The 20,832-nt window shown below is 45.4% G+C and overlaps 6 protein-coding genes across 12 annotated transcripts in view; 3 read left to right on the top strand and 3 right to left on the bottom strand.

Moving 5' to 3' along the window:
* Positions 1-2,834, top strand: part of dnajc1 (DnaJ (Hsp40) homolog, subfamily C, member 1) — a 3,381-nt gene extending 547 nt beyond the window's left edge. The window contains exons 2-12 of one of the 2 annotated variants that reach the window (XM_017030887.2): positions 101-202; positions 290-336; positions 438-603; positions 694-791; positions 872-965; positions 1,036-1,117; positions 1,208-1,383; positions 1,456-1,575; positions 1,696-1,744; positions 1,906-2,312; positions 2,506-2,834. In XM_017030887.2, the coding sequence (XP_016886376.1) occupies positions 101-202; positions 290-336; positions 438-603; positions 694-791; positions 872-965; positions 1,036-1,117; positions 1,208-1,383; positions 1,456-1,575; positions 1,696-1,744; positions 1,906-2,312; positions 2,506-2,571 (1,407 nt within the window). In that variant the 3' untranslated portion in view covers positions 2,572-2,834. The remainder of the gene's footprint in view (positions 1-100; positions 203-289; positions 337-437; positions 604-693; positions 792-871; positions 966-1,035; positions 1,118-1,207; positions 1,384-1,455; positions 1,576-1,695; positions 1,745-1,905; positions 2,313-2,505) is intronic. The other variant, XM_008337476.3, reaches the window with a different exon arrangement.
* A 431-nt stretch (positions 2,835-3,265) lies between these two features.
* Positions 3,266-5,139, top strand: cunh7orf25 (chromosome unknown C7orf25 homolog). Its single transcript, XM_008337467.2, has 2 exons — positions 3,266-3,414; positions 3,766-5,139. Exon 2 carries the CDS (start codon positions 3,781-3,783, stop codon positions 5,062-5,064), a length of 1,284 nt encoding a protein of 427 aa, XP_008335689.1. The 5' UTR covers positions 3,266-3,414; positions 3,766-3,780; the 3' UTR covers positions 5,065-5,139.
* A 1,048-nt stretch (positions 5,140-6,187) lies between these two features.
* Positions 6,188-11,391, top strand: LOC103398744 (E3 ubiquitin-protein ligase RNF31). 5 transcript variants are annotated; one of them, XM_025053787.1, is made up of 17 exons: positions 6,188-6,486; positions 6,572-6,662; positions 6,788-6,853; positions 7,335-7,501; positions 7,612-7,751; positions 7,821-7,909; positions 7,987-8,118; positions 8,216-8,460; positions 8,565-8,616; positions 8,774-8,886; positions 8,962-9,060; positions 9,501-9,590; positions 9,673-9,781; positions 10,049-10,428; positions 10,533-10,666; positions 10,735-10,903; positions 11,250-11,391. In XM_025053787.1, exons 1-17 carry the CDS (start codon positions 6,442-6,444, stop codon positions 11,280-11,282), a joined length of 2,154 nt encoding a protein of 717 aa, XP_024909555.1. In that variant the 5' UTR covers positions 6,188-6,441; the 3' UTR covers positions 11,283-11,391. The 5 variants fall into 5 exon arrangements, with proteins under 5 accessions (XP_024909555.1, XP_024909554.1, XP_016886370.1 ...); XM_025053786.1 differs by having other exon boundaries at positions 8,774-9,060; XM_017030881.2 differs by having other exon boundaries at positions 8,216-8,616; positions 8,707-8,886.
* Positions 11,392-11,413: 22 nt separating this feature from the next.
* LOC103398746 (inositol monophosphatase 1-like) lies at positions 11,414-15,339 on the bottom strand. Of its 2 annotated transcripts, XM_025053789.1 has the most exons (10): positions 15,028-15,339; positions 13,013-13,104; positions 12,801-12,934; positions 12,623-12,727; positions 12,497-12,542; positions 12,294-12,402; positions 12,108-12,216; positions 11,882-12,033; positions 11,682-11,805; positions 11,414-11,553 (listed from the first exon to the last, which is right to left on the bottom strand). In XM_025053789.1, the coding sequence occupies exons 2-10, from the start codon at positions 13,073-13,075 to the stop codon at positions 11,532-11,534; spliced, it is 864 nt and encodes a 287-aa protein (XP_024909557.1). In that variant the 5' UTR covers positions 13,076-13,104; positions 15,028-15,339; the 3' UTR covers positions 11,414-11,531. The 2 variants fall into 2 exon arrangements, with proteins under 2 accessions (XP_024909557.1, XP_008335697.1); XM_008337475.3 differs by lacking the exon at positions 11,414-11,553 and having other exon boundaries at positions 11,570-11,805; positions 15,028-15,336.
* Positions 15,340-15,839: 500 nt separating this feature from the next.
* Positions 15,840-17,868, bottom strand: LOC103398742 (inositol monophosphatase 1-like). The gene is made up of 8 exons (XM_008337466.3): positions 17,510-17,868; positions 17,105-17,238; positions 16,915-17,019; positions 16,806-16,851; positions 16,629-16,737; positions 16,436-16,544; positions 16,189-16,340; positions 15,840-16,069 (listed from the first exon to the last, which is right to left on the bottom strand). Exons 1-8 carry the CDS (start codon positions 17,567-17,569, stop codon positions 15,903-15,905), a joined length of 882 nt encoding a protein of 293 aa, XP_008335688.1. The 5' UTR covers positions 17,570-17,868; the 3' UTR covers positions 15,840-15,902.
* Positions 17,869-18,389: 521 nt separating this feature from the next.
* Positions 18,390-20,832, bottom strand: part of riok1 (RIO kinase 1 (yeast)) — a 5,871-nt gene continuing 3,428 nt past the window's right edge. Inside the window, 9 exon segments of the mRNA XM_008337462.3 lie at positions 18,390-18,600; positions 19,179-19,313; positions 19,389-19,442; positions 19,730-19,834; positions 19,980-20,045; positions 20,123-20,229; positions 20,375-20,478; positions 20,563-20,700; positions 20,790-20,828. Of these exon segments, the coding sequence (XP_008335684.1) occupies positions 18,490-18,600; positions 19,179-19,313; positions 19,389-19,442; positions 19,730-19,834; positions 19,980-20,045; positions 20,123-20,229; positions 20,375-20,478; positions 20,563-20,700; positions 20,790-20,828 (859 nt within the window). The 3' untranslated portion in view covers positions 18,390-18,489.

Raw genomic sequence — 20,832 nt, 5'->3', positions numbered from 1 at the left:
CGGCGCTGCGGTTGTGACGTCACGTCAGCTGTACCGTCGATATAATCTAAGTAAAAGTGACGTCAATGAGCCGTGTTTACATGTTGTGTCTATGTGTCAGGAAGCCTCAGCTGTAGAGATAAAGAAGGCTTACCGTCGGATGTCTTTGATGCTTCATCCTGACAAGAACAAAGAGCCGGACGCTGAGACTCAGTTCAGACAGGTGAAAGCAGCTGATCACTGATAGAATCCAACCAGTGACTAAGCAGAGCCAACCACTCACCAACCACATCCATTCACTGTGTTCCAGCTTGTTGCCATCTACGAAGTCCTGAAAGATGAAGAGAGACGGCGCAGGTAACGGTCACATAATCATTTTGTCACCTCTGACAACCACCACGTGTAAGAATGGGCCTCAAACTCTCTCTGTGTCCCTCCCCCGCCTCACCTGGACTCAGATATGACCACATCCTGGTGAACGGACTTCCTGATTGGCGGCAGCCTGTCTTTTACTACAGGCGAGTCAGAAAGATGAGCAACTGTGAGCTTGGCGTCTTGCTTTTTTTCATCCTGACAGTGGGACATTACGCCGTCATTTGGTCCATGTACCTGGACAAGCAGCTGGTGAGAAGGCAGATTCTAGAACAAAGATGGCAGTTTTAGAGCAGATGATGTTATGTGACCTAACATTGTGACATATGACTTTGTATCCAGGATGAGCTACTCTGTAAAAAGAAGAAGGAAAAGAAAAAGAAAAGCTTTTCTAAACCTGCAGAAGAGCTCAAGAGTCCAAACCAGGAGCGCGTTGAAAGGTAGAGCCTGGGTTTTAGGATCAACTAAGTTTTTGGCTTCTTGATCAGCCACAATAATTTCTACTTCCTGTTTCCGTCAGGGTCCAGGATCGTCCTCAGTGGCAAGACATCCTCCCTCTGAAGCTGAGTATCTGGATTTATGTCTCTCTCAGAAACCTGCCTCAGACGGTCCAGGTACAAGGACACAGCTAAGACCTGTGAGGTCAGGGTTGGATGCAGGTCTAAGTCTTTCTCTTTGTTTCAGGAGGTGAAGAACTTCTATGAGGAGCAACGTCTCCTGGAGCAACAGCAAAGAGAGGAGGAAGCTGAAGCTGAAGTGGTCATCAGTAAGATATCTGACCAATCAGAGTTCAGAATTAAGTTCACCTCTGGATCTTCTCACATTTTATACATGGAATTTTATCTATTCCCACCAGGAGAGAAAAGGCCAAAGACCAAGAAAGCCAAGTTGGATTTCCCAGTTTACCAGACCTCCTCAGAGACATGTTTCCAGGGCTATGAGCAGACCTCGTCCATCGAGGAGATTGAGGAGCAGATGGACACCTGGCTGAAGGAGCGCCAGGACACCAAAAGGAAGGTGAACGCAAACAAGGCAAGGCTTCAGGGTCCAGGTTTTCCAGGGATCCAGGTACTATTTGCATGACCTTTGTCTCTGTGCTCTTAGGCTGCCGATTGGTCAGAAGAGGAGCTGAGTTTACTCAGCAGGCTGATGGTCAAATTCCCTGGAGGAACTCCAGGACGCTGGGAGAAGATCACCCATGAGCTTGGACGATCTGTGTCTGAGGTTAGTCTGGGACAAAGCTTCCATCAACTCTGTTTAAACCAGATGTAGAGGTTCTGCTCCTCCAACTGATCCAGTCTTAGTGAACCGTTTTTAAAACTGTTTCTGATTTTTTTTTAACAGGTGACATCAAAAGTGAAACAGATTAAAGACAATGTGATCCACACCCCAGGTGACTTCTATCTATATAGTCTATATATAGTTCTGGTTCTGCTGCCAGATTTTAGGTTTCCTGTCTGTTTCTTCTGACCTGTTCTACTATCAGGTCCTGGTTCCACTGTCAGGATATGTTGAAGAACCTGTGTCTTCTTCTTCTGCGTCTGTGTGTTCCAGGTCTGGTGAAGCTGTCAGAACTTCTACTTCCTATGAAGTCCATTTCTGTTGCTGATGGTGCGATGACTCAGGTGGGGGGTGGGGACTGTGAAGGACCACAGAAGGAAGAGCCAGTGTTGCATTGCAGAAACAGGAAGTCCGGTTCTACAGCGGTTGCAGATGGTGGAGAGGTTAAAGTACGCAGCCGTCGGCAGAGAGACTTTGATCCAGCAGTGGAGGAGGAGCAGGAGACAGAGCTGCAAGAGATCATAGAGAAGGTGGAGCATAAACAAACCAGGGAGAAGGGGGAGTCAACTGCCTGGACTCAGAACCAACAGAAACTACTAGAACTAGCTCTACAACAATTTCCCCGAGGAACAGCAGAACGCTGGGATCGTATCGCCAAAGTCGTTCCTGGAAGGACCAAGGTAATGACAAGAATGTGTCGTTGAGTTTGGGTGAGGGTTAAACTCAAAGGAACATTTATTTGGCTGGGTTGTGATGGTGGCATTAGACAAACCGTGATCCTTTGACACAGGTCTTAACCCAATATTTTCTGATGCATTCATTACAGATGTTGGGTTGGCCCGAGCCTACTTAAGGGTTCTTTTTGTTTTTCAGGAGGAGTGCATTAATCGGTACAGGGTTCTGGCAGAACTCGTTAAGAAGAGAAAGCAAAACCTCTGACTTCTGCATGTGACCAGACGGCTGACCTTTGACCTTCCATTCTTCTGTGCCTTGCCTCTGATCATAATTGGACTGTATTTATTATCTTTCTGTCAGCTGTGCTCTGACTGGATCTGTTCATCAATAAAATGTTTTTATTTTCTTCCCTCTGAAGAGACACAGAACATACACACACACACACACACCTCCTGGTTCTGAAGATTCAAATCCAGTGCCAGCTTTCACTATATCAAGTCTGGATTAAATAAATGTCTCACAACAAATTCTGATAAGATGTCAACATATCGAGTAAGGCTGGTCTGACATGAGTCCAGCGTCTGACTTCAGGTTGAAGCTCCACAAGCATGCTGGGAGTTGCGACAACTCAAGTGCATGGACAGTTAAATTATAACGTGAGTCTCCTTGCGTTCATTGTTTAATCTTTATGAATTTCTCTAATTCACTTAACTCGGTTAATTTGAAAAAAATGACAGTCCTCTATTTTATTTCCAATATCAAATCATATAAATAATTTTTTGTTTTTTTACAGTTCAGTAGCAGTAGTAGGCCTTTATTCTGAAAACTCCGAAAAAGTGAATGCCGCTTAAGTTTAAAAAAAAAACGTTAGCCAGTGTTAGTATGTATTATATTAGATCAGGTTCTGAGTGTATCAAATTTTAAATGAAATTGATTTAATCTAATTTGTTTAGCCCTTAATTTGTTAATGAGACGTATAAATCGACGTCAAAGGAAGTTGTGCTTTTATTTCGACATCCTTTCTGTGAAAGTTGCTGTTGAAAGCGAAGGAGTTGGATAGCACTAGCCGTTAGCCACAGTGAAGCCGATTTACACGTCACCTGTGCCGTAAGTAATGTCCCCATGTAATTGGAAATGACAACGGATAAGCGCAACATTTTCACCAAACATTTTGGCTTCTTAACTCCGTTCGGAAGAACTGAACAACCGGTCTTTTCACCGTCCGTCGAACCAAAATACCCTACGTCATGTGTGTATGTCTGTCACGTAGAACGATAGTCGTAATATTTACTAATTATTCCTAAGCCTATATCACGACTACTTTCACTGTTGTTTAATACTGGACACGACCTGTTGGTTACTTAAACTAGAACAGCGAGTAGCAGAGGCGAAAAGAAAGCGTTATATATGATATAATACATTTGTTGATAGCGGTGTTTTTTATTTCTGTATTTCCAGAGGTGTGATGTCATCATGTCAGTCCAGGTGACCCTGCAGCAGAGGATAAGTGCGGCACAGCTGTTGCTGGAAAGGGCGAAACTGCTGTGTCCTGGTGTGGAGGGTCGTCAAAAGCTCCTGTCCAAACTGGGTGCAGAGTTACGGTTTTTACAGCGGGTGAAGTCAGGGGAGTTAGTAGTGAAGGAATCTCACCTACACAGCACTAATCTGACACATCTGAGTGCCATCGTGGAGTCAGCAGCCAGCTTGGAGAAGGTGGTGGCATTGCTGCATGTCTTCAACTTCCAGGACACTGCTGGCCAGCGCCACACATTGGTGGTGGACGTGGTGGCAAACAATGGGCTCACCTGGGTGAAGGCTGTGGGCAGAAAGGCTGAGGCTCTGCACAACATCTGGCAGGGGCGGGGCCAGTACGGTGACAAAAGCATCATCACCCAAGCACAAGACTTCCTGCAAGCTGCCTGCCAACACCCACTTCATTACCGCCACCCGCAGGTTGTCTTTGCATTCTATAATGGTGTCTCCCATCCAATGGCAGACCGTCTCAGAGACATGGGCGTGTCTGTCCGTGGTGACATCGTGGCGGTTAGCAGCATGATGACAGACAGCGACAGTGAGAAAGAGGAGGATGAGGAGGTAGTGGAGGAGCCAGAAGTGGAGGAGTGGAAGAAAGAGAAGGAGAAGGTGGCTGAAGATGAGCAGGACGACGATACGTGGTCATCTGAGCTGACCAGTGTGGACCGCAGCACAGTTCTGGCCCGCTTGGCATTTCCTGCTCAGGTGCAAGTGAAGGAGTGTCTACGCGTGAACCTGGACATCACTACGCTGATTACGTACGTGTCATCACTAAGCCATGGCCGCTGTTACTTTACCTTCAAAGAACCTGTGCTGACAGAGCAGGCTGCTCAGGAGCGCCACCAACAGGTCCTCCCACAGCTGGACGACTTCATGGAAGGAAAGGAATTGTTTGCCTGCCGAGCAGCTGTTGATGACTTCCGTCTAATCCTGGACACACTGGGTGGGCCAGGTGAGAAAGAGCGTGCTCAGAAGTTGCTGTCCCGCCTAAACCTGGTGGATAACCAGGTGTCAGAGCGAACGTTGCACCTCAGGCCCAGCGGTAAGATCAATCAACGCTCACTTGCCATCTTTGGTACCGGCGATTTGCTCAAAGCCGTCACAATGACAGCCAACAGTCGATTTGTCAGGGCAGCCGCCAATCAGGGGGTCCGCTACAGTGTCTTCATCCATCAACCAAGAGCACTGACGGAGGGCAAGGAATGGAGGGCCACGCCAATCTAACACACACACACACGTGTTGTTCAAATAGGATAAAGAAAATGTATCACATGGTGTAAATAAAATGCAACAGCATCTTCTTGTTCCTGTCCATATTTACTGAGTTTAGTGGGGGGGTTGGTTCTGGGTTAGTAGACGTGAACAAATCAGAAGTGGTCAATGCCCAGTTTCAGGATTAGGGTTAGAGAATGTTTCCACTGCCACCTGCAGTAGTTTTACTCTAAGTACATTTTTGGCTGTTAACATTACAATTTATGCATTTCAATTATCACTGCCAATTTAATATATCAGATATCAGTAACATGATTTTTAGTCCAAAGAATCAGCAGGTAGAACGTCAGCGCTCAGACTTTTTCTTTAGACGCTAGCTTTATGAACAGACCCTTGAAGGGTGGAGCTAATGAGTTGTCCAGGCTGTGATTCCAGATTAAATGACAACAGCTCAGGTGCTTCACTGGTTTCTTCAGGGCCAGGATATGTGCTGAGGCCCTGCCTTTTAATGGTCCTCTAGGTTAAGTCAGGTGATCCTTGCTGTTCCTTGCTATAGATCTGGGACTGTTCTCAGAACCGGCTGGGGTTCTGTCCAGTTCTTAGACCAGACGTGGGTATACGTTTTGACTTGTGGGCCACAATGTTCCTGGCCATGGTTACAATTATATTTCCTTGTAATTTGTGTCTTAAAATTAAGTTTATATTGAACCTGTAACAGTGTAAAGTCATGTAGACTTTATATGTTACACTACATTTAGTCCAAAGGCTAAAATACAAAGCTGCACAAATACAACAACAATGTTTAGGAAGGTGAGACTCTTCAAAAAGAAAACAATGGTGTGACATCCAGGAACTCAAGAATCTACGATCTAACAGGTGTTTTAATAAATGTTACCATTAATGTACAGGTAAACAAACAGCAAAATACACACAGCAGAGGAAAAACAAGACAAAAATGTCTTACCTTAACTGTTTACCATTATCCACTGTCACGAGATGATCCAACCACGTCTCCTAGGGTGTTTCACCAGCATTTTCGAATGCATCATCACCAGGGGCGGCGATTTCTGTTTCTACTGGTGGGGGCTGCAGCTGCTTGACTGACCCTGTGCTATTTGTGATTTTGGCATCATCTCACTGTAAATCACACATTGGATCAACTGACAGCAGGAGCAGCAATGAGCACACACGGTTGTTCTACCTGCACACGCTCTCTGTCTCGTCATTTCTTTCTTAGAAAGAAGTACGTATGGGTTTAAGTTAATACTTTTATTTTGACAAGCTTACGAGAGGAAGTATTTGTTCTTTGTGCACAGCTATTTGCACTATGTCCCTGCTCAGTTAACAGCTGCGGGGGTTCGAGTTTTTGGACTCAGCTTAAGAGGCACAATGCCGCTGGTGGTTGCTGGGGCGGAACTGCGGACTCTTACTGAGGTAAAAATGAAAACAATTTATGTTCAAACTTCTGCAAACTAAGTAATTGTGCTTATTACGCCTCCTGCTAACTTTTCATTGGCAGTGTAACTATACATTTCCGGCGGAAGCCCTCAGTGATGTACAGGAAGTACGCGCCAGTTACTCTGACCTCAGAATCTATGTGGACTATTACGGTGAGTCCATTTCCCTTTTCTGCTCTTTCACAATAAATCAGTCGGACTCTGTGGTCCAACTGTTTTATTGGAAAGCAGATCCATGTCCGCTAGAATCAAATCAATAAAATACCTGGTCACTGCAGTTTTTCCAGACAAGACGAAGAAGAAGCTGCTTTATTTGGCCGGAACACTTCCTGTTTGCTACGAAGGTAAATTCACCTGATTTCTGAACTAGGAACAGAACATGAAGAATTGAAATGACTTTGATGAGAAAGTTCTTAATTTTAGCCAATCCACACCTTAATTTTCAATTTTTCATACTTTGTTCTGCTGCTCTGACACCCACAGTCAACATTCCATCTTTTTCAAATTACAGTATAATTTAGTATATTTACTATTTAATATTTACATCAATGGCACACCCCACCCCTCCCTTCTCCACATTTACTAGCAATTTTATAAACTGTGTCAGATCTTTGAAACTATTGAAAAGATAAAAAGAGACATACATGACACCAGTTGTTGATGTTTTTTTTATTTATTTAATTCTGTTGTTCTCTGTCTGTTTCATGTTCGTTTTTACCCCAGCGTGACTTTTGCCTTGTACTTTTCATACAGTGCACCCAGACCTGGACTGTTGTCTTGGTAATAAACAATGTGTGATTTTATGCAAATGTCATGTCTCCACAGGAAGTAGCTATAATATCCCAGTGTGCATTTGGCTTCATGAGACTCACCCTGCATCCCGGCCTCGCTGTTATGTCTGTCCGTCCGTCTCCATGGTGATCAATCCGTCCTGCCCTTATGTGGACAAAGCCGGGATCCTTAGTCTAAATGGCCTTAGAAACTGGACTCATGTATGTCTCCACCCCATAGTTACCTAATCAGAAGTCCAAATTTAGGATGGTTGGGTCCAGGGTCAAATTCAGGACCAGTAAACCATAACAATGTTGTCACTTCCTGTCAGGGTGTTTCCAGCCTATCACAGCTAATGTCAGAGATGAGGCAAGTCTTTCAGGTGAACACACCTCTCTACTCAAGCAGTCCTGTACAACCCCCAAGCCCCACATCAGTAGCAGAGGTGTGGTCAGGAAGTGAATCAGGAAGGTGAGAGTACGACCACAAAGAAGATGTTGATGGAGAAACATGTGGACAAACATCTCTCTCCTCCTGCAGAAACCAGCAACCCACTGTTGCCTTCTCTTCAAACATCTTCTGCTCACCCTCCATCTTCTCCTCCTCTGATCACACTCCTGCACGTACAGGTAAGCCCTCTGTTAGCACCTTTACATGTTAACTGGTAGCCACAGTGACCTATGAAGTCCTATCCTCTGTGTTTCAGCCAGCCAATGGGGGCAGAGAAGAGGATTGAGTGGGGGAAAATCATATTTGGAGGAGCTTCTGGAAATTGACTTCACTGTTCCTCCACCACCCTCCATCCACAGCAACCCTTTAAGAAGCCCCTCCCTCTCAGGTGAGCTTAGATGAAATTGTCCCAGGTAGTTCTGATCTCAGGAGGACTAGTTCTGGGTCAATCTGGAGTTCACTCCTCTTGATTTTCATCCCTGCAGATCTTCAGCTTAGCAACAAGATGGATGTTTTGACACTGACCCAAGAAGACCCAGGTGAACAGACGATCCAAACAGTAGCAGACAGTGTGTCAACAGTGTGCTGGGATGGTGGACCAGGCTCCAGATTAAGCAACAAACAGGCAAAAGAATTACTGCTACCAGAGCCCGAAGGTAGTGACGGTGTGGCTCAGCTGGCATCTGGTGGCAGTAGAGTTTATGCTGGGCCTCAGCTCCGTCCAGACCAGGTGTCAATCTACAGATCCTTGATGGAGATGGAGGATCAGAAGTTCAGCCCCACTGATGTGATAGAGGCAGTTCAGCTCACCAAAGATCTACCCTCTGCCCTCAGGTTCTTAAACCATTGCTGCCCCATATGTCAAGACCAGGTGACCTTCAGCAAGGTGCGTTTTCAGGTCCTGACCTAAATCGCCTCATCTAACTCAACTTGTGGAAGTGACCTCATAATTTGTAAACTATTCTGATCTCATCAGGTGGTCTTCATGACCCACTGCTCCTGTTCCATTTGTCAGTCCTGTTTCAGCTCCTTCTTCTCCTCAGCCATCAAGGAGCGAAGCATCCATCAGCTGGTTTGTCCCCAGTGTGGCAGACCTGATGTCAGACAGGGGGCATTAGGGGATGCCATGGAATTCTTCAACCTACTCGACACTCAGGTAAGCCATGGGGTCCCCAGAGGGTCAAAGTGCCTGAAGAATGAGTCACAGCTCAGACTGTTTGTGTGTCTGCAGATCCGTCACTTCCTGTCTCCTCAAGATCACGAACTTTTCCAAAGGAAGCTCAGAGATGGAGCTCTTCAGGAGACAAATAATTTCTGCTGGTGTGCTCACGTAAGATCTGGATTTGCTCCATTTTTTACTTTTATGAAGGATTTGGTTCCAGTCCAGTCTCTCCAGTTCCAGGACACCACCACCCCCAATGAGAGTCAATAGTAATCACTCTGGTCTTCAGGAGAAATGTGTTCCAAGATTCCAAGTGTGTTTCTGGAAAATAATTTTAAAAAATAACAGACTCAGCTGCAGGTGTTTTCTCATTGAGGATGATGTTCTTCAGGTTCTGATCTTCTTTCTTCCTTCAAATGGTTCTCAAGTCTAGGTATCTTTTCAGCAGACATGGACTTGGACCTCAGGTCCAAACTGGACCGCTTGTGAAGATCTTTGTTTCTTTTGGACCAGATGAATGATGATACTTCTAACTTCTTCACTAATGTTCATAACATCAGCTGTTTATCATCTCAGTTTCTATGCTCTCTGCTGTGTGTGTGTGTCAGTGCTCTTTTGGGATGTTTCATGACTCGGGCCAGCTGAGGATGGACTGTGCCAACTGTAAGAAGAGCACATGCAGTCAATGTCGAACAGCTGTAAGAGACACAGATTTACTTGATGTTGTTGTTATTTATGGGATGTTTTTTCATTTTCATCAGTAATGTCACTATTTCTCAGTGGACGCCTGAGCATCTGGGTTTGTCATGTGACCAGTTTAAACTAAAGCTGCAGCAAAACCAGAACAAGGACCTGCTCAAATCCACCCGCCTGACTGACAGCCGCATCGGTACCATCATCACACACATCATCTGCACATGTCCACACCAACCCTCTCTCAGACTCAGCAGTTGTTGATCCACTGCTGCCTCATCACTGAGTTCTAATGAGTTCCTCTGTGACGTCACTGTTTCGTCCCAGTGAAACAAATTGACCACTGGCGGCAGAAAAGGACTCACAGCTCCTGTGTCTCTGAGCTAAAATCTCTCACCTTTCTGTACAGACTGTAGCCAAGATGTGTCCTTCTGGACTGCACTCTGTGTGTGTGTCTCCTTAGAGTGTCCTCAGTGCCAGTGTGTCTTCAGTCTGTCCAGAGGAGGATGTCTTCACTTCACCTGCTCTCAGTGTAAACATCACTTCTGTGGAGGCTGTGCTCAGACCTTCTCTGTAGGAGCTGTGAGTCCCCCATCCTCACTCCCTCCCTCCCTCTGTCCTCACTTCCTCCCCCGTCCTGACTTTCTCCCCTCATCCTCACTTCCTTACCCCATCTTCACCTCCTCCCTCTGTCTTCCCCCTACTGTATATGGTGGCTCTTGTCCCCAGATGTGTAGTTTCTCTGGTGACTGTTCGACCAGAGGTCTTCATGCCCACCACCCCCGAGACTGTCTCTATCACCTCAGAGATTGGACAATGAACCGCCTGAAACAACTACTGCAGGTGAATCTGAGACCAGAACCACCTGAGACTGAGACTTAGGAAAATTTGAATCCGAGTCCAGAACCACCTGAGAGTAATCATCTGGTTGTGTTCCGGTTCTTCAGTTCTACCAAGAGTCTGTGGAACCGGTCCTTGGCTCCTCTGATCTCTGTCAGGTTTTGGTTCTAAAGGACAGCAGTGAGCTACAGGACGAGCCATGTGGGAAACCTGCGCTGACGGAACATCTGGGATACTGCAGGTAGGTCAGAGGGAAGGGCCTATTACGTGTCCAGGTGTCCAGGTGTCTTAATGTCCATGTGACTTCAGGTCTCACTACAAAGAAGTTCTGGTGGAGCACATCAACCGCTGCCATGCCGACCCAGCTGTCCTCTTTAGTATACAGGAACTGATGTCAGAGCTTCAGCGCTGGAAAGTGCCAGTTCCAACTAGGAGAGCGGATGAACTAGAGCAGGCGTATGCCCAGCGGCTGCGACTTGTGAGTGTCATTCTTGTTGTTATCATTTGACCCAAACCCTTGATCTCTGAACACAGGTGCTGATAAAAATTCCAAATCTGAACACACACTGATCCCAACTGAACTTTAACATATGAACATGAATAATAATGACCCAAGATCTCCGAGTGAAAACTTTAGGTTTAGGTTCAGGCCCAGTGGTACCACTGTGGTACAAGTTCAGGGTGTGATTGGGTCAATGAGGACTGGTACAATGACCATAGATGATATTGTTGGTGATCATCAATCTATTGGTTATGTCTTAATGTTTCAAATCTTGATCATCAAGTTTGAACTAATCACAGGCTTTAACTTTTTTTCTCCTCAGACTGTGACCACTCAGCTTCCTCTCAGAAGATGATAAATTTAATCACCATGGCAACCACAAGAGAGGCCAGCTCATGACACTAACACATGCTTATGTTACATTCTCACAGAAGCTCTTGAAGACACAGTTATTCAGACGGCCTCCTGCCCTAACACTTTCCTCTTCTTCCCCTCTTGTTCTGCACTGATCTCCACCCAAGTTAGGATATCCCACTTTACTGAATAGCAGTCTCTTTTTAAAAGTTGCTCTTCGTAGCTTGATTGTTAATTCTCCTGTTGTAAGTCACTTTGGATAAAAGCGTCTGCTGAAATGCATAAATGTAAATGTGAAACACCTTTATTTCCATAAACAGAATAAACAAAGAGGTTATGAGTTTCCATGGTAGCCACATATAAATCTCAGTTATTAATATTGTTTTTAATTCGTCCTCACTGTTGTTGAGGCGGAGCGTCATCCCTTTGGGGCGTAAAAGCCTGGATCTGTCCAACAATTTGCTCTGCAATGTGTCGGTTGTTAGCAGCGAGGATTCTGCGCGACATCATGTCCAAGGCACCACCTATGTACACATACTGTCATGTGAGTACTGTAGTATGAGTCCCAAGACTAAGAAAGCGGTGTGATGTCACACTTACCCTCTACGTCCATCAGGACTCCACCTGCCTCCGTCACCATCAAAGCGCCAGCAGCCACGTCCCACACGTGAACTCCAATCTCATAGTAGGCTTCAACGCAGCCTGACGCCACCAGACACAGGTTGATGGCTGCAGATCCTGCACCGCGGACCCTGGGACCACATCTATTCGTTAACACCTGGTGTTTTTATCACCTGGGCATTGTGTGATGTCGTCAGTGTCTCACCCATGGACAGGAAGGCAAACCACTTTTCTCAAACTTGAAAAGATTTTCTCTACAGCACCCCCATCTCTGTTAGAGCCAAACTCTGTGGCCACGATGGAGCAGTGGATGTCTAACACACACACACACACACACAGTCAGAGTGATGTTTTGACAGACTGTTGACATACTCATCATTGATGGTCGGACCTTTCTGATCAGAAACTCGAAGCTGTTTTCCATTACAGAATGCTCCTTTACCACGGCGTGCCACAAACATCTTATCTTCAAGACAGCTGTAGACCACGCCCACTTCCACCCGAAAAACAGAACATACCAGAGACCACACGCTTTCAAAGGGCTACAGCTGTGGTCATGTGACCTAATTCACTGTAAGGGACATGAATTCTCACCTGCTTATTAACAAGAAAGCCAATGGAAACTGCAACAAAGGGAAAACTGTAACAGGGGTTACCAGAGGTCAATAAGGTCATCCAAGATCACAGTTAAGGTGACTGATGTTTTAACCTTCAACTTACGTGTGAACGAAGTTGGTGGTGCCATCTATGGGGTCAATGATCCAGGTGGGTTCGTCTGTCAGGTCACATGGTTCACCTGCTGCAACAGACTCCTCCCCTATGAACCTGATGATGTCACTGTGACATTGCTAATACAGTGAAAACAATATAGAACACACTAGAAGGCGTGGCTTCCTACCTGTGGGCAGGAAATGTCTCCTTCACTGATTGAATAATGAGCTGCTCCACCTTCTGGTCAGTTTGTGTCACCAAATCAATCGATGAACTTTTCGTACTCACTTTTCTGTCACTCTGCAGTGCTTCACGTACCACCTGATAAATAATCAATATGACTGTCGAATCAGACAACACCAATGGAATAAAATAATCTGGATTTTCCAATAATCCCACCTTTCCTGCTTTTTGGGCCACAGCCACAGCATGATCCAACACATCCTGCCACTGCTCTGCCATAATGGAGGGTTTATTCTTTAGGGTTTATTCTGAGGAGGGTCAAAAAAAGTGAGTAAATCAGGATTAGACACATAGGTTTAGCTGTGCAAACCTTGTTATGATTCTTAATTGTTACACTCGCTCTGCCTTTTTTTCTTACAGTGTGTTTAACCTTTTCATTCAACTCCATCAGGAGCTGCTGTTCAGCAGCCTGAAGTATAAAGTAGCGACTGTCATCTTCAGTGCTTGTCATAAGTATTCGCCCCATTTTAAATTGAACGGTCCATCCAACTGGTGACAAGAGTCTCATAATTAGTGAGATGAAGATGACCTGTGGGTGTGTCTCAAGTGATTGATGTATAAAACACCTGTGTCTAAAGGGTCCACAGACTGGTGGATCAGTATTCCTGGCTACCATTACACCATGAGGACAGAAGAACACTCCAAGCAACTCAGAGAAAGGGTTATTCACACTTCAGGGAATGGATAACAAAATAATTCCAAGGCATTGAACATCCCCAGAGTTCAGTGAAATCAATCATCAAGAAATTAAAGGAATACGGCACGTGTGAATCTGCCTAGATCAGGCCGCCCTCGTAAACTGAGTGGCCATGCAAGAAGGAGACCAGTGAGAGAAGCCACTAAGACCCCAACGACTACTCTGAAGGAGCTACAAGCCTCAGCTCAAATGCACTGAGGAGAGACTGTGCATAAAGAAACTGCTGCCCTGGTTCTTCAGCAGACATTATGTTTGGTGGAAACCAAACACTGCACATCACCAAAAACACACCATTCCCACTGTGGGAATGTTTCTCAGCAGCAGGCCCTGGAAAGCTTGGAAACCAAAATTCCGAGGGACAATTTTATTCAGTCTGCAAGAGAACTACGGCTTGGATGAAGAACGATTTTCCAGCAAGACAAGGATCCAACCGACGTCTATTTGAAAACGTCATGAACATCATTTATCCAGAATATGACATGACAGAAAATAATTGAGAACCACTGCATTAGATCAACTGACAGCAGAGGCGCCAAAGCCCACACGGTTGTTCTACCTACACGTGCACAACCTCTTTCTCTCTCAAAATCACACATATCTTTATTAGTCATTGTGACACAGCACAGCACACCATGCACAACGAAATTTGCCCTCTGCATTTAACCCATCACCAAAGTGAACAGTGGGCAGCCGTGGTCGGCGCCCGGGGAGCAGTGCTTGAGGACGATGCCATGCTCAGTGCATCTCAGTGGCAACCTGGCAGTTGGTGGATTCGAACCTGGGGCCTTCCGGACCGAAGTCAGCCTCCTTCACCACTAGGCCACCACTGCCCACTTTCTCTCTCAAAATCACACGCAGTCTTGACGCTGCTATTGTATACGTGCAGTTTAATGTCAAATAGACATTAAAAACTAATTCCATAATTTAACACCACGGCCTGGATCAATAGAACACCGTAACCGTACAGGCGCCTATGAGTGTGAACGGAACAGTTCGCTGGCTGAAAGTCACTACAGATGAATAATAATCAAGTCTTCAACTACAACTTCACTCATTCGGTATTAACAACCTGATATTAATTATACTGTCAATGATCACAACTGGCTTTTAATGAGACAAATATAGTTGGAAGTTAACTGTAACTCAAAACTGTAGCAAACTGGCTTAAATAAAAGCATATTATTGAAGAAATTCCACAATTCAAAACCATTCCGATACACCCTTTAAAATACTGTACCACAATAGGCTCCGACATTTCTTCTGTCTCACGTCTGTACCACTACTGCAGTCGTTGACAATATGTTTATCTTATATTTCTCCATTTCTGTTGGCTAAATCAACCACTATGCTAGTTTTTGCAGCAAGATGTCGCCGAGTATTTTTTTCGGTCGGGAGGTGAAATGTACAATTATTATCGAACACAAGTTTAAAATCAAAATATATAATGACGTTTGTTGATTTAAAAGCACATTACCTTTGCTTTTTGGGCTCAACTCTTCTCTTTTTATCTCGTTTTGCTGCCGCTCCGTTTACTTCCGGGTTGGTGGCTACGGAAGCTGCACCGACTACAACAGGAGAGCCCTGCAGCGCATAGTGAACACAGACAGGAAGATCACTGGTGCACCACTCCCCTCCCAGCAAGACATATACACTACCCGCCTCACCCGAAAAGCTATCACAATTGTGAGTGATACAAGCCCCCCAGCACACAATCTGTTCAGCCTCCTGCCCTCTGGGAGGAGGTACAGGTTCCCACACCACCACAGCTCCCACAGCTCCACCCACCAGGCTGCCAGGAAGCTAGGAATCTGTGCCTCCACACCTCCTCAAGAACAGAACTCCCCAGTGAACACTTGGACTCAGACCCGATCTGCATCTTTTGCACTATATTACCATTTGCACTGCTGCTAATACCTGACCACACTTGACTGCACTGTACTGTACATTAGTGTTTAGTTTTACACTTTAATGTCTTGTCTACACGTGGGACAGTGAGAAACTGAATTTCAATTCCTTTGTATTTCTAGTACATGTGAAGAAATTGACAATAAAGCTGACTTTGACTTTGATATGTTTGTTGTTGGTTGTAGTACAAAATGTCTCCAATGTGGGGCCAAAACGTTTTATGTTTTCTAAATTGTGGAAGAGATTAGACAGGAAGAAAAAATTAATATAATATAATAAAATATAAGTCTAAATGAGACGTCATCACATCGACCATCTTTTTAACCCTCAATTTTGAACAACCAGCTGGTGTGTGTGTGTTGAATAAAGCCACACAATTTGTCACCTTTTCTTCTTTATTTGTAGCCTTTGAGAGGAAACACTCAATTTCCTGTTTGTCATTGTTCACACGTGTTTGTTTTCACATGCACCTGCATCACCACACACAGAACTGTAGGGGTCCTCGTCATCACGGCGACAAGGAAATACCTGGATCACATCGGCAATGCGTTGAGCAACAGAAGCAGAGCTAGCAGCAATGACCCGTCTGGACATCATATCGAAGTGCAGACCTGCAGACAATACGGACATGAAAAGACGCCAGCCCTTCAGGAGCCCTCTCCCTCTTGACCCCCATGCCCCGTGACCCCTGCCCCATAACCCCATCTGACATCAGCATTCATTCCCTCACCATTTGTATCAATGACGACGCCCCCAGCTTCCTGCACAATGATGGCTGACGCTGCAATGTCCCAGCAGTGCAGACCCACATGGAAGTAGGCATCAGCCCCACCCACTGCCACCTGACACATGTCCACTGCTGCCGTTCCCAACGCCCTCACACTTGACAAATAATGACATTTTCTACATCAGAACATCTCAGAAACCAGCTTGAACAAAACCAAAAGTAGAACAAAGTTGAGGGTTCAATTACTCACCCGTGGACAGGAAGTCGTAGGAGCCTGTAGATGTTGGAGGTCATAGTTGACAGAGCCAAGTCATCACGCTCTGGGCCGATCTCCGTGACAATCACACACCTGCTGATGTCTGACTGGCCAAAAGAAACAGGGTTGTAATGCTGTGGTTGACACTGTTGATCTGGGAAATTATGTCAAACGTCAATGACGTCACCTTCCTGTCCAGACACGTGCAGTGGTTCTCCATTCAGGAAAGCTCCGCGCCCTCTCTGAGCGCAGAAAAGTTTATTCTCCACGCAGCTGTAAACTACACCGAACTCTGTCTATCAACAGACAATTGTACATAAATAAACAATAAACAATACTTACACCGTCAGTGGGCGGGGCTTACCTGCTTGTTGACTGCAAAGGCGATGGAAACGGCAACAAATGGAAACCTGCAACACAAACAGTCAGTGAGTCAGGTCACACTGATATCACACAGGGGCAGATGGCCTCACCTGTGGACAAAGTTGACCGTCCCATCGATAGGGTCAATGATCCAGGTGGGCGTGTCTGTCAACTCCAGGGCTTCACCTGCTGCCACCGACTCTTCCCCAATAAATCTGAACAAAGACCAGAGAAAGAACAACAATGGAGAAGGTAGAACATGGACAGAAACAGAGGAGTAGGGACAAAACAGTTGAGAACCTGTGGTTTGGAAACTGGGTTCTGATGGCAGAGATGAGGAACGTCTCCACCCTCTGGTCAGTTTCTGTCACCAGATCAGCAGGAGAACTTTTCAGCTTCACAGCCTTCTGCTTCTGGAAGGACGTCAGGATGATCTGAGATCAGGGAACACAGAACGTCAGCGTGTGTGTGTGATATCATATCTCATTCTTTACATTCTTTGAGATTTAGTTTTGTTCTTTCTGAACTTCATTTGACCCCGACTCTTAGTTTCTACATCACAACATCAAACAGATCTCTGATTGGTTCCTGCACATCTGACTGTATTGTATTTAAAATTAATAAACGTAATAGATTTAATTCATAAATTTGAATTATTCTACATCACTGGTAATCTGTCCTCTGATACGTTAGTTTGTCTCTTACCTCAGCAGCCTGATTGGCCAGAGAAACACCAAAATGGAAACAGTGGCTCCAGTCGGACATGGTGATTGAAATCTGGTCAGAGTGAGTGATTAAAAAAAAAAAGAAACAAGAAGAATAATAGAAATGCAAGAGACACGTTGAAAAAAGAAAATAGAAGAACAATGTAATGAAAAAAGAAACACCAAAGTAGAAACACTGTAAAGAGACAGAATAAAATCAGTTTTAAAAACAGAACCAACAGAAGAGTAAAAACATTAGAAATTGAAAACAGAGAACTAGTCTGAACCTGAGTGTCTGCAAAAAAGAAACTATTTGTTCCTTTTTTGTGTCATATTTATACATAAAAATGGCCAATCAGAGAGCAGCTACCCATGGTCCCACCTCCCCCCCACACTCCTGATAGTCAGAAACTTAACACACATCACATGCCCAGGCACAATTTCCTTGGAGGACCCAAGTGGGTCAGAGGTCAGCGACAGGAACAGACAGTGTGTGTCTTTGGTCAGCTGACCAACAACAAACTTCCCATTAGACAGACTTGTGTGTTTGTAAAGTCACAGAGCAAAGAACCAATGAGAAACTACAAAGTAACTATGGGATAATAGGGTTACAGCAGAGTAATCAGATTACAAATATCCTGCTCACTCTGATAGGCTCATTCTGCTAAACTCTTATCTGAGAGAAGAACACTGGCGACATCCTTGCTACGTGGTGTCTCCATGGCAACAGGTCAGTCTGACTGATAAAAAAACATGACATGACTAACACTTTTATTTTCTTGAATAAAATTAGCTCTCTCACACACACACACACACACACACACACACACACACTAACATGACTCAGTTTCTTCTGCTCTGTAAAAAAAAAACAACAACAATGATGTCTGAAAAAGACTTTTTTAATTTGTTAAAAACAATCTAAAGGGACAGTTCAGCCCTTTTCTCAGTTGTGGTTGGATGAAGTATCAATGACATCATTCATCGGCCCTTCTTCATCTTTGCCACCTTCTCTTTCCTCTTCTTCACGTGTTTTGGAACCTTGTTCTTCCTTCTTTCTCTTTGAGCTTCTTTGATCTGTTTCTTCTTCTCCTGTAAAAAAAAAAAGTCACTTCTCAGCCAGTGACAGGATGATGGAGAATCATGTTTAAATCCAAAGACCAGATACTGGTCCTACTAATGGACCAGGAGATGGACCTGATGGCAGCAGTTGTTCTCTGTCTGGCCCAAACCTACGACACATGTTGTCAGATTCACTCTTGATCACGTATGTACAATGAGATCTGAGACAATGAGAAAGATCTTCAATGCGGGGGTAGGGGGAGCATACCATGCATTTTAGTGGAAACTTGGCAGCTGGTGGATTCGTACCTGAAACCTTCCAGACCTAAGCCTGCTTAACCATAAGGCCACTACTGCCCTGGTGGCTCTGAACTTAACTGCACCTGTGCATGTGTGGCCAAGTGTTCTGTGCTTTGGCCCAACTCTTCCAACGGCGCCGTAGCAGGGAAGGGTACCGTGCCTCACCTTAGAACTGTTGCACTTACACTAGCCATAGCTTCTAAGGGTCAAACAAGGTTGGACATTGTACCATGGTACCATGGTACCGTTGTACCATGGTACCATGGCCCTGGTGTGAGCGCCTCTGACTAATGAGCCCTGAAATCCACCTTCTTGTCCAAGGGTGTCTCCAGGATCTGCTGCTGGTGAGTGCAGGCCTCCTCTTCATCTGATGATGATGATGATGATGATGATGATGGAGATGGAGAAGAACAGGAACCTTCAGCTTCCAGAAGAGCAGGAACCTTAGTGCACATCAGAGTTTAGGGTTAGCAGAAGCTAAACCCTTTTAAAGAAATCCAGTGGACCAGTTGACTCACCATCTGAACTCCAGACAGGTTCTTCTTCAGTCCAGTCAGAGTCTGATACAGGATCTAGACCAGAAAAACACACCACCATCTTCACAGATCCTCCCAAAACTGTCACAGACAGGACTGTGAGCAATAAAGGTTGAGTTGCATCAACAGATGGCGCCCTTGTCCTACAGTGTCCTGTATTTTCTCATTGTTTTAAAGTTTTCTTCCGACACTGACCAGTGGTGGAGGAGACCACTGTTACCAACACTGGTCTACTGACCAGGACCATCTGAATGCTCACACACGCTCTCACCTCCTCAGTGATGTTATGACATCATCTAATGACATCATTATCACTCACTCACATTAACATCACTTCCTGTTTGGTCAGACGCCTTCATCACCTCCACGTCCCTCTCGTAGTGACTGACATCTGTCAGGGTTCGGGGGATGAAGGACTTCTTGAAGACCTGAGGTTCAAAGGTAAAGAGCAAAACACACACACCCTTAGTTCTGGGTTCTCCAGGAGAAGAGGTTCTCAGAAGACCTATGGTCACATGGCCTACACTCATACTGGTTTCTAAAGGTAGAGAACATCTGTAGTTCAGGCCTCACCTCCTCGTCCACCTGGTCCTGAGCCGTCCTCTGTTGCTCTGTGCGTTGGACTGCAATGCTCATGGCCTAGACCAATCAGAAAGCAGGATCCAGGTGAGAACCCAACATTGTGACAGTGTCAGAGTGTGAGTTTGAAGTCCTACCTTGTCCAGATACTGGTCCAGGTTCTGCTGAGTGATGGACACGTCAGTGATGAAGTCAAACAGCTCTCTCACTGTCATCACAGCCACTCCCCTCCTCACAAAGAACTCTGGGAAACACAAGGACCTATGACATCACTGTGATGACATCATGCAGTTGGGGCTGATGACCTCCAGAGGCCAGTGTTGGTGTGAGTTGTAGCCTGTACTGTCCATTACTCTGCATGTGCGTGTGTGTGTGTGTGTGTGAAAGACCATTGACGTTGCTGCAGTCTTTCCTGAGGAACTCCAGAGCGCAGGGATGGTCGTGCTCCACAGATTGGGACACGTCGATGATGTAAGCATCTCCGTTGTGATACCTAAGTAAGAACAACAAACACGTCTTCTACCACAAACATTCAGAGAGAACAGGTGTGACATGGGCGGTGGGCGTGATCTCTTACAGCATATTGAACTCGCTAAGGTCAGCGTGGACTAAACGAGCCTCCTGGAACATTCTTCTCATGTTCTGAAGAACCTGAAGGTAAAGTTCACGGGCCTTTGACTCGGACAGTGCTGCATTCTTTAACAGGGGGGCCGGTCTGGTCCATCAGCAGATCCAGAAGATCAACATCAGTAGGTATCAGAATCAGTCCAATTAAAGCTCATCAACAACATGTTGTCAACTCACACGTTGTCAGTTCCTATGAAGCTCATCAGGAGAACGTGGCTCC

Source organism: Cynoglossus semilaevis, unplaced genomic scaffold (assembly GCF_000523025.1).
Source record: "Cynoglossus semilaevis isolate Cse_v1.0 unplaced genomic scaffold, Cse_v1.0 scaffold992, whole genome shotgun sequence".
Classification (NCBI taxonomy): domain Eukaryota; kingdom Metazoa; phylum Chordata; class Actinopteri; order Pleuronectiformes; family Cynoglossidae; genus Cynoglossus; species Cynoglossus semilaevis.
Note: the sequence above shows the minus strand (reverse complement) of the source record. Positions and strands in the feature narration are given on the sequence as shown.